Source organism: Pan troglodytes, chromosome 19 (genome assembly GCF_028858775.2).
Source record: "Pan troglodytes isolate AG18354 chromosome 19, NHGRI_mPanTro3-v2.0_pri, whole genome shotgun sequence".
NCBI lineage: Eukaryota > Metazoa > Chordata > Mammalia > Primates > Hominidae > Pan > Pan troglodytes.
The window spans coordinates 80,057,023-80,069,163 of record NC_072417.2 but is presented as its reverse complement, the minus strand read 5'-3'; the positions used below and the strand labels follow the sequence as shown (position 1 = coordinate 80,069,163).

General features: G+C 37.3%; 1 protein-coding gene across 32 annotated transcripts in view; it reads left to right on the top strand.

The window, feature by feature from the left end:
- Positions 1-11,018, top strand: part of HELZ (helicase with zinc finger) — a 167,437-nt gene extending 156,419 nt beyond the window's left edge. For all 32 annotated transcript variants that reach the window (XM_054670615.2, XM_063799209.1, XM_063799200.1 and 29 more), the window contains 2 exons: positions 1,927-2,179; positions 10,203-11,018. In XM_054670615.2, the coding sequence (XP_054526590.1) occupies positions 1,927-2,179; positions 10,203-10,537 (588 nt within the window). In that variant the 3' untranslated portion in view covers positions 10,538-11,018. The remainder of the gene's footprint in view (positions 1-1,926; positions 2,180-10,202) is intronic.
- Positions 11,019-12,141: the final 1,123 nt, after the last annotated feature.

Sequence of the window (12,141 nt, the reverse complement as noted above, 5' to 3'; positions counted from 1 at the left end):
AAACCTTGATTAAAAAAAAAAAAAAGGACACGCTGCGCAGCCACTGTGATCCAGGATTGTCAGGCATAGAGCACACAGTGCAGTTTAGAAAGGTTACTTATTCTACTCACTACCGTAATTGAATGCCTTAGACAAAGAAATTTCAAATGTGCTGATTACATTCCTAGTTGACACTAAATTAATTTGGATGGTTAACATTCTAGAAAACCAAATCAAATTCATAATGATTTGACCATTGAAAACAATTGCCTTTAAAGCAGAGTAAAATTAAAGATGAATTGAGATACTGTGCTTAGAAACAGATCTATAAAATTATATGAAAAAAGAAATTAACCAGATGGCAGTACTACCTCTTGCCTTCCTCCATTCAATAGCTAAGACTGTGGAAATGGAGGCACTCAAAACTTAATAGCGAGAGAATTGCTCTCGTCACGGCTTTCCTGCCTCTCCACACAAGGGCAGCCAGTCCAGACCCATTTTCTTCCCTAGTTTACATCCTAGTGGTTCCATCTACTTTAACTTAATACTCTCAGTGCTTACCCCCACAATTTTCACATTTAATTGGCTTGATAATGTCTGCTTGTGCTATTTTATATTTCCAGAAGCCATCCTGTTATTGTTATGCCAGTTCATCTCTCTGCCTTCTTTTTAATCCAGCCTCCAGTTCCTGATTTCCAATTATTGCTAACAACAGTGGTGAAAGTACAATTTCTGAGAGTCATAACTGACCACAGACTGAACAGCAGATTTATCATTTGCTATCCAAAAAAGAAAAGAGGAAAAAGAAAGGGGCAATGAAACACCAATCCCATTCTGTCATTTGAGACTGAACGTGGAATCTTATCTTTATATATTACATTAAAATAATTATATAGCAATGAACCCTTCCTGTGTGCCAAGAACTGCTGTACATGCTATGCATCCTTATTTAATTCTCCCAACAATCCCAAGATATGGGGACTGTGGGTAATTCATGTTACAAAGAAGTTAAATCAGTTGCCCAAGGTGACACTGCCAATAAAAGTCAGAGCCTGAAGTCTAACCCAGACAGTCTGTCCTTAGATGGAGGCTGATACCTAACCACTGCTCTACACTGCCTTGCCATTAGAATTGACTCTGAATATTGATCACAAGTATCTGGCAAGAACAAATTCAACAGCACTTGGGTAACTATAAAAAAATCTTGACATGGCTGCCACATAGATCTTGTCGGAAGGGTTAAAGGAATTTGGGTTGTGCAAATACAGGGAGTTTAGGGAGGAGAAAATATACTCAGTTAATTGGGTTTCAAACATATAAAATATTTTTTGACTAAATGAATGAGTATGCTGTGTCATTTGACGTTAGACTAAAAGAAATGCAGTGGAGTCCAGTCAAGAGTACTTACGTTGGACAGGAGGAATCACATCTTGCCATCAGGTCTAAAGAACAATAAATTGTGATGTTATGAAGGAAGGGCCCAAGAGATAAGTGTAGAATAGCTGACTCTGCTCAAGAGGGCCATGACTCAACTGACTATACTTTACCCATTTAATTTTGAGCGGATTTGCTCCTTCGTGCTTTTTCTTAATCTACTATTATCTAAAATGTCAATAGAATTTTAGAACTGAAAACAACTTCTTCAATTCCCATATTCTACAGATAAGAAAACAGAATCAGAAATCAGACATGTATTGTCAGGACTATGCAGTGAGGAACACAACTGAGTTTTGAGCCCAGGTCTTCTGACACCATGTCCAGAGCCTAGCCTGTACCCTCCCCCGCCCTTTTTCTTTTTGGTGGGAGTAGGGTGGAGGGAGGGTTTCACAGTCACAGTATATTCTTGACAATTTTTACTTTATATAGTGAGATTGCTATGGAGTGAAAAGAGAGAGGACTGTGGCACAAGGTGCACTGATTTATGAAATGTTCTTTTTCTTTGTGTAGTATGAGCCCAGAGGACCTGGTCGGCCCTTGTACCAAAGAAGAATCTCATCTAGCTCAGTTCAACCTTGTTCTGAAGAAGTAAGCACTCCTCAAGACAGTCTGGCTCAGTGTAAAGAGCTTCAGGACCACAGTAACCAATCTTCTTTCAACTTTTCATCCCCGGAGTCCTGGGTAAACACCACCTCATCTACTCCTTATCAGAACATTCCGTGCAATGGATCCAGCAGGACAGCTCAGCCCAGAGAGTTGATAGGTAAGACAGAGTTGGTGGCTAAAACTAATCTGTACTCCTCAGCTCCCGGATATCTGTGGAGTTTTTCTTCTATACCCCCTGCCCCCAATTTGCATTATCATCTTTGAACAATATTTAATGATGCTAATAGCTCATAGGTGTGCAATTTAGGACTATATTGATTCTATATATATATATTTATATTTATTTATATATTTATATATATTTATATATTAATATATTAATATATTTATATATATTTATATATTAATATATTTATATATTAATATATTTATATATTAATATATTTATATATATTTATATATATTAATATATGTATATATATTTGAGACGGAGTTTCACTCTTGTCACCCAGGCTAGAGTACAATGGCGTGATCTCGGCTCACTGCAACCTCCACCTCCTGGGTTCAAGCGATTCTCCTGCCTCAGCCCCCCAAGTAGCTGGGGTTACAGGCACACACACCCACGCCTGGCTAATTTTTTGTATCTAGAGATGGGGTTTCACCGTGTTGGCTAGGCTGGTTTCGAACTCCTGACCTCAGGTGATCGACCCGCCTCGACCTCCCAAAATGTGATTATAGGCGTGAGCCACCGCACCTGGCTGGTTCCATATTTTATGTCCAGAAGGTTAGTAGATATATCCATATTTGGAAACTGATCATTTTGACCTGTGATTGAAAGAAGAAATGGAGCCTAAAACATGTTTCTGAATAGATAGAATCACCTTTGTTTGGGAAAAGTTTGTTTTCTGCTTTTTGGTTTTTTTCCTTCAGGGCTGAGGGGGGTGAGTGGGAGCTGGTTAGATGAATGTTTTCAAGGATTTGTTGTCAGTAAAGTGTTGACAATTTGCTATATAATAGAGTTTGGCCACGAGAGAGACCAGTAAAGTCTGACATTTTGAGATTTAGGAATCCTTGTTTATTCCTTTATTCTGATAAACTGTAGAACTTCATGGCTAAAAAACAAAAAAGGCATAGAAAGGGATCGGAATGGATAAGACACTCTAAACTTGTATGATGGAAAATCTAGAGTCTTCCTCTTTAGCCTTAAAGATGAATGTGCTTTGATCTTTCCTCTGTTCTCTTTTTTATATTGAATGTAAAGAAACTAATTATACTGCTTGAATTCTCTAATTCCTTCTCTTTGTATGCTGTAGACGTTGATCTTTGTGAACAAGTCTGAGATCTTGGTGTGGTGAATTTTTGCCTAGTAACATCAACTTTTTTATTTGAAACAAATTTTGTTCATCTTTAGAATGTGAATCTGTTGTTTCTGTAACTGGCCCATTTTTGAGTATGTGCCATGCAAGCATATTTTTAGAACAATAGACGTGGTAAAAAAAATTAAAAAAAAAAACATTTAAAAGCTTTTGCTTGTATTTCCTGGCAAAAGACATTGTCATTTTAATCTTTAAACATTCTTTGGTACCTTTTAGGAGTAAACCGCTGTATTTTGCCTCGGGTTGCTTTGTCTTTTTGTTGTTGTTTTTGAGACAGGGTCTCGCTCTGTCACCCAGACTGGAGTGCAGTAGTGCAATCTCGGCTCACTGCAACCTTCACACCCCAGGCTCAAATGATCCTCCTGCCTCAGCCTCCCAAGTAGCTGGGACTATAGGCATGTGCCACTATGCCTGGCTAATTTTTGTGTTTATTTTTGTAGAAATGGGGTTTCGCCATGTTTCCCAGGCTGGTCTCAAACTCCTGGACTCAAGCGATCTGCCCACCTCGGCCTCCCAAAGTGCTGGGATTACAGGCATGAGCCACCATGCCTGGCTGCTTTGTCACTTTTTTGTTTGTTTGTTTTTGAGACAGAGTCTCGCTCTGTCACCGTGGCTAGAGTGTAGTGGTGCATTCTCAGCTCACTGCAACCTCTGCCATCCGGGCTCAAGCGATTCCTCCTGCCTCAGCCTCCCGAGTAGCTGAGATTACAGGCATCTGCTGCCATGCCCAGCTAATTTGTGTATTTTTAGTAGAGGCGGGGCTTCATCGTGTTGGCCAGGCTGACCTCAAGTGATCCATCCGCCTTGGCCTCCCAAAGTTCTGGGATTACAGGTGTGAGCCTGCTTTGTCACTTTCAGGGTCTAGGATAAATACACTCACTCATGTTATCATATTTGAATTTCCTGACAAACATCTACATTACAAATCAGTGATAATAATTTGTTACTTTTTTGGTTGTTTTGTTTATTATAATTTTTTTAAGATAACATCATTTCTCTTCTTCTTTTTCTTTCTTTTTTTTAACCTAAGTTTTAGGATAGCTTTTTGCCGAAATTAATAAAAAGCTGAACCAAGCTGATAAGGTAGAAAGTTCCTGAGCAAATGCTCATGTCATTTGTGGTATCTTTTCTGCAAATATAAAGTCATTATTTTCTTCATTGCTTGGAGACATAGTGTAGTATTTTTAAATTGAAAGTATCATTGAAAGTATTTTAGTTTAGCATTAAAAAATTAATTCAAATCACGAGTGTCCTGAAGCACAACTTCTTGTTTATCAATTTTTTATTTTTAGAGAATTGTAGTAGTGGTATCAGACATAAAATAATCACATGAGAGACATCTTATTGAAGTTAGAGATTTATTTCTTGAGCTTGAAGAAAACTGTTTATATTATATTGGTTTGAAATTTTAAAAAGATCATTGTGTTTGATATGGATATCAGTTTACAATTAAACTGTAAGCCTAAAATAGAAACCCCATCTTTGGCCTTTTTAAACTTTGAATTTCCCGTTTTGACACTGAATACACTTTAGGCTCTTAGTAAATGCTTGTGGAGAAAGGAGATAATGAAAGTAGATTCTGTGCAATTAAGGGGGTGACCCAGTTGCTCTGCAGAGGGTGGGGAATCCCTCCTCCAACACAGGTATGTTTGGTTTCTGTTCACTTACCTGGTGACAAGACATACTTTAGCAGACATTTTCTTTTAATGCACGGGTTGAAAATTTTAGATTAGAGATGTGTTTTTTGTTTGTTTGTTTTGTTTTGTTTTTGAGACAGAGTCTTGCTCTTGACACCCAGACTGGAGTGCAATGGCACCATCTCGGCTCACTGCAGCCTCCGCCTCCTGGGATCAAGCAATTATCCTGCCTCAGCCTCCTGAGTAGCTGGGATTACAGGCGCCTGCCTAATTTTTGTGTTTTTAGTAGAGACAGGGTTTCACCATGTTGGCCAGGCTGGTCTAGAACTCCTGACCTCGTGATCTGTCCACCTCAGCCTCCCAAAGTGCTGGGATTACAGGCGTAAGCCACTGTGCCCGGCTGAGATGTGTATTTTGAAAAATATTAGTTGTAAGACTAGTGAAATTCAGTTTCAGAGAATGTTTTCTCTTATTGGGAATATATACATGATTAATTAGTAGCAATCTTGTATTCATGGTTAGACAAGGATGTAGGCATTAGGTTAAACTGCCTCTAAACTATTATTTTCTAAGTATTTATTTAATTAAAAACATTTAAAACTGGGCCAGACATGGTGGCTCACACCTGTAATCCCAGCACTTTGGGAGGCCGAAGCAAGTGGATCACCTGAGGTCAGGAGTTCGAGACCAGCTTGGCCAACATGGTGAAACCTCTTCTTTGCTAAAAATACAAAAATTAGCCAGTTGTGATGATGCATGCATGTAATGCCAGCTACTTGGGAGGCTGAGGCAGGAGAATCACTTGAACCCGGGAGGTGGTGGTGGCAGTAAGCCGAGATCACACCACTGCACTCCAGCCTGGGCAACAGAGCAAGACTCCATCTCAAAAAAAAAAAAAAAACAAAACAGTTAAAACTAATTACATTGCTATGAAACTGAGAACATGGTTAAATAAGTCTTAATAAAGTAAATAAAAATAGTAAGTTCTTGAACAATGAAAGCCATGTTTATTTTATATATTATTTTAGACAGCAAAAAATACTTATATTGAAATATTTGTTAAACTAATTGTTCTTGAAAGCCATTGTTTTATTCACAAAATCAGTGACATTTAAAGGGAAAAGTGATAAATATACTAGAAAGATATTAAATGCTTTAAAATCATTTTGAACAATTTTATGAATTTTTTAAAATTTTTAAATAGTACTATAAAATTAGCATATTGAATAAATAAAATACTAAAGCTAAAACGTGAAATATTTTCACCTTAACTTCTGAATTCTAGTTTTACGTTATATTGGACAGCTGTATTGCTGATGTTAACATGCTTTTGAAACTTTGTCATATGGAGTGTGAAGTAGCTTCCATCAGGTGTCACTAGTGTGTTTTAGAGGAAATGAACCATTGTGGTTTGGGTTTTAAAAAGAAATATTAGTGGGGTTTCTTGTGGTTTCAGTTTTTTACTTATTTTGAACTCAAGGATAGAGCTACCTCACTAAATATCTGAAGATCAAATATCTGAGTTCATTCTATTTGATGATTGTCTTAAGCTACATCTGATTGCAAGAAACAGAAACCAACCCAAAGTAGCTCAGGTAAAAACAGTTTTACTGGAATTAAGATCCAGGGAGCCAGCTGGGTTGATGAGGGGAGCCGGATAGTTTTCTGGTCACTGTGTTTAATCCATGGAAGGTGCATAGCACAAAGTGCCTGGCCCATGGTAAATAGCCACTAGATGTGATGGTCTCAGCATCTCCCTCCAGGGCCTATGGCTTCCTCTGTGTACCTGCTCCTTTGTCCTGCTTTTCCTTGTAAATTGGTCTTCTGATCACTCTGCTCTTCTATGTATTTTTAAGTGTCTTTTGGTTTCCAAAGTAATCTAGCTAAAGGTCTCACTTTCCCTCTCTGTACCTGCACCCCCCCGCCCCGCCCCACATACACATACAGAAATTTCTGGGAAAAGAAATCCAGCCCAATCTAAATCAGGTATGTTCCAATGGGACACTTCCTTCTGGACATGAACACAAGGAAGGAAGAGACAGTCTCTGTGGCCCACTAACCACAGGGCCATCAAGAAGCAGAGTGCCATACTCATAGAGCTCAGTGAAAAAGATGGCATGGTCCTCTCCCTCAAGGAGCTATCTAGTTTGGGAAATAAGATTAACATACATAAAGCAATAACAATCAATATTAAAGGACATAAAACCAAGTGCTAAATGTGCAGTTTAGACACTGTACCCTTAAAGATGGTGGAATAGTTGGGAGAAAACTTTGTACAAGAGGAACTAACTCACCTCTCTGTTGTTATTGCCCTCTGTTGTCTAATATTAACCTTTTACTGTGTTCAGAGGAGACTAATGAGGAAATGCTTCCCATTCTTGTCCTCTTCTACCTTTATCACTTAGGGTAAAGGCTAAGCTGTTGTCCCAAAGAGACCCCAAAGTACAGTGCCTTAAATAAGATAGAAACTTATTTTTCTTTCATCTAATTGGGTAGTTCACACTATCTGAGTAGCTTTGCTTCACAAAGTCATTGAAGGGCCCAAGGTCCTTCCTACTGTGTCCCACTGTCCTCTGAAGGATTGTCTTTGTTGCGTAGTCAAAGCTAGGTTTCTGCCATGACAGTGTTTCAAGGCAAGTGGCTTATCTTCAAGCTAGAGATGACACAGAAATTGCATGCACACTTTTGCTCATATCTAATTAAGCCAAATTTAGTTACTTAGCCATACTCAGCTACAAGGGAAGCTGGGAAATGTAGTCACTAGCTGAGCAACCACGTGTCCAATTTAAGCTTGGTGTGATGGGTGGGGTTTCTGTACCTAAAAGGAAGCAGGGAAAACACAGAAACCGAGAGATTGTTACTAGTCTCTCCTGTGCCCGCCTAGTCTTTCCCCACCTGTTTAAATCCTTCAGGACTCATCCCAGGTTTCATCTTCTCTATGTAGATTCCCTCCTGGCTCTCCCAGAACTCCCTTAGGACCTATCAGCCTTCATTGTTCCGCTTCTATTGTTATTTAGCCATGCCATGACTGAATATTATATATTATTTCCACAATAAAATGATAAGTTTACAAAGGGCTGCTCTAACCAACTGTATACTTTCATGGGTCTAGCACAGCAGTGAATACATAGTAAGTGCCCAATAAATATTTATTGGATTGAGAAGGCAGTTTAAGGTTTTGGATGGGTAAATGGGCAAATTCCAGATATGAGAAGCAACCTGTGAGAAAGCAGGAAGAGCAGACTGAGCATGGCTCACCTGCCTGTTTAATTAAATAGAAGGTCTGTGAGAATATCCAGAATTTATCTGAAAAGAGGTAGAGGAGGAAAGTAAAGAAGGAGGACTTCAAAGAGCAGAGAACACAATTTATTATAGGGCCACAAAAAACTTAATACCGATACAGAAATAGAAACACAGTTCAGTGGAACAGGAAGACTAGAACGCCCAGATACAGATTTCAATGCACAAAAGAATTTAGTAATAATAAAAGTATGATCAGTGTAGAAGGGATGGATTATTCAATAAATGATTAATTAACCATTCAATAAATGATTAATTAACCATTCAAGGGAAAAATAAATGAACAGTTATATCTTTACCTTATGCCACATAATAAAATAAATTGCAGATAGATTATAAAATTTTAACTTAAAACAGGAAACCCTTAAAGATTCACGAAAAGATGTAAATATCTGACTTCGCATAGAAACTAGTTCATGGATTTGCTTGGTAAAATCTAAAACATTTGCTGACAAAGTGGAAGCATTATAAATAACATTAAAAGGGAAATCACAAAACAGGTAAAAATACTTGCAACATATGACGAAAGAATAGTATTCTTCATATGTAAAAAGTGCCTACAAAATAATAGGAAAAAACAATAGAATAGTATGTCCAATAGAATAATGGACAGAGGTAGTCTGCAAATAGGTAATAAACAAAGAAAACTGTTCATACACACCAGCTATCAAGGAAATGCAAACTGTAACCACAACAAGATAATTATTTACTTAATAAAATAGGCTAAGCTTTTAAACAGTCATCATGCCAGTGCTGTGATTGGGTAAGGCAACAGGCAAATATGGCTGGCTGAGTACACATGGGCAGCATCTTCCTGCAGAGTGGTTTGGCCACAGTTGTCAGAAGCTTTGTACACCTGGGGATTTATCCTGAGGAAATAGCTGTGAAATACATGAATTTGTATGGCTCGTACATCCCATTGTACACCTAGGCACTTATCCTGAGGAAGGAGCCGTGAATATTTAGAAATATTGACCTGGAACATCACGGTCTAGAGAAGAGAAAAATTGGTGATAATGAAAATTTCTAAAAATGAGACATTACGTAAGTAAGTTATGAAATACTCTAAATCAAGTACTTAGGGAAAAATAAAACAACAACTTAAGGCTTATCTCTGGTATTTAGAAGTATGAATGACTTTCTTTGGACTTTTCTGAAATTTTCCAATTGTCCTCAGTGAATTTGTATTATGTTTATAATCCAGTACAATGTTACATAAAGTTTTAAAAGATTGAAAAGAAAAGCAGTTATTTGAAAGCAAGCTATGGTTTAGTGAGCAATAAAATTGGTTAGGAAGGATGGAGTCAAATTTTAAGGGACCTTGAAAGTCAGGCAGATTATAGGAAATGTGAAGTAATTTACAGTCTCCACACGCACACCTTATTCCATGTTACTCAGTATGTAATACAAGGAAGGGTAGCATTGTAAACAAATGGAATCCCATGGCACTATTACTTAGCTCAGTAATAAAAGCTGTTTTGACCAGGAGTCTGGATATGCAGCTCCTTTTTATTTAAGAGAGAGCATGTGCCTGTTTACAAACTATGAGCAGTTACTAGAATAAATATCAAAGTGTACAGTTACACAAACTAGTTTTTTATTTTTCAGCAAGCCTTCAGATTTGAACTTTAGTTTTTATATGTTAGCTATTCCACTTCTCATGGCTGTTTTATGTGTCTATAAGATAGGGACGTTTGGTTGGATGTGTTGTGATTTCAGCATTCTATGGCAGAAGGTGTCTGTCCTTGTGGCTATACTGTCCCTGAGTTCCTGGAGATGAGAGCCAGTTCTGACACACTGAGTGAATGAGGCACATGAACATTGCTGGGCTCATCCTTAAATCTGTGTCACTGTTCTCTGCTTTTAGCGCCACCCAAGACTGTCAAACCCCCTGAGGATCAACTGAAGTCGGAGAACCTCGAGGTGTCCAGTTCCTTCAACTACAGTGTGCTGCAGCATCTTGGCCAGTTTCCACCCCTTATGCCTAACAAGCAGATCGCGGAGTCGGCCAATAGCAGTAGCCCCCAGAGCTCTGCGGGGGGCAAGCCTGCCATGTCCTATGCCAGCGCTCTGCGGGCCCCTCCAAAGCCCAGGCCCCCTCCTGAGCAGGCCAAGAAGAGTAGCGACCCTCTGTCTCTCTTCCAGGAACTGAGCCTGGGGAGCTCATCTGGCAGCAATGGCTTTTACTCATATTTTAAATAATCACTTTTTTTTTCCCTCAAGGGAGAATGTTTTAATTTCTGTTTGTATCAGTAGAATTAAGGTAGTTGGACTTCATCTATAGATGCACAGTTCCCTTTGTTTTAATATTAAATATGTTCTCACTTAATTGCTTTGCTGCTAGACTTGCAACTAATTTTTTTAAAGTATATTCCATTATTTTGCATTTTTGATGTGTCAAAACTTTGACAGCTTTTATGTAGAATAAAAAAATTTTTAAATTTGTGTATTGTTACATATGTTTGCATCAAGCTAGCAGCCAAGAGGTTAATTGTGCAACTATAAAAAAAAAAAAAGAAAAAAAAGTTTGTCTAAAATGTATTTAAAAAGAAAAAAAAATTGTAAGTAGCATTTACATTTATTCAATAATATTACCACATGCTGGGTTTCTGTACCAGAAATGGCCAGTTGATGTACAAATGTATGTTATTTTTGCTTAAATTCATTTAAATTTTTTTTAAAATAAAGGGGCAGCATCTTCTAAATAAGTTTTATCAGCTTTTTTTTTTTTTTTTTTTTTTTTTTTTTTTTTTTTTTTTTTTTTTTTTTTTTTTTTTTGGTGACACGATGCTGCATTCTAAAACTTTTATAGTTTTAGACTATGTATGATGTGTTGTTGTAATCTCCATCCACCGTAGGATAGAGTTAAAGGCATTCTTTGCAGGCATATTTTGTATGCCACTGTTTTTTGAAATGTGAAAAAAAACGTTGGCATACTTAGTTATTTTTTGGACAAGCTACACTTCAAGCTTGTTTTTAATGTTAATTTGATAGTGTGTGTGTTTTTTTTTTAAACAAATCAAGAAGCTGAAAAATTTTTAGGATTGTTGGTGCTTAGTAGACTTGATAACTATTTTAAAAATGCGTGAATTTAGTAAAATTCTTTTTTTCTCACTATGCATGTGTAAATGTTTGTAACCTGGCTTCCCTCTTCTCCAGTGGTATAAAGAATTGTGCCGCTTTAAGGTTTGGGTTTTTTTCCCCTCCAGTAAAAATTTTGGTACCTTATTTGATGTTTACATTAAAATGTGACATTATACGTGGCAATTCAAATATTTTGCTAGCTGTCTTGTTTGAGGAACACCATTAAAGAAGAAATATAATGTTTGTCAAAAATGTATCAAAATTCATCAGAATCTGGGGCAGAAAACTACCCTTGTTTTTCATGTCTTTCAATTCTTCTAAAATACCCCTTATTGAACTTGTACACAATATAAAATTTAAATAGCCATCTTAAATATTCTACCATCTAAAAATTGCTTTGAATGAATTTTGGTAAAATCCAAAGGAAGATGTTTACCCTCTTGAAACTTATGGTCTTGTCACACATTTAAAGCAATATATGTCCTTATTTTCCTGACCTTGTAATACTACTTTTATATTTCAGAGGTATCTCGAAACTACAATATAAACTTAAAAAAAAAATAAGATGAGGCTGGGGAACCTTTCGAATGAACCCAATCTTCCTGATGATCCATTCAAAAACAGGTTTTTGGAAGACCACTTTCGATAGGCAATCCTATAATCAAAGTACATTTTTAAAATCAGGTTGAAAAGTGGCAAAGGTAAAGAAAAATTACTGACAT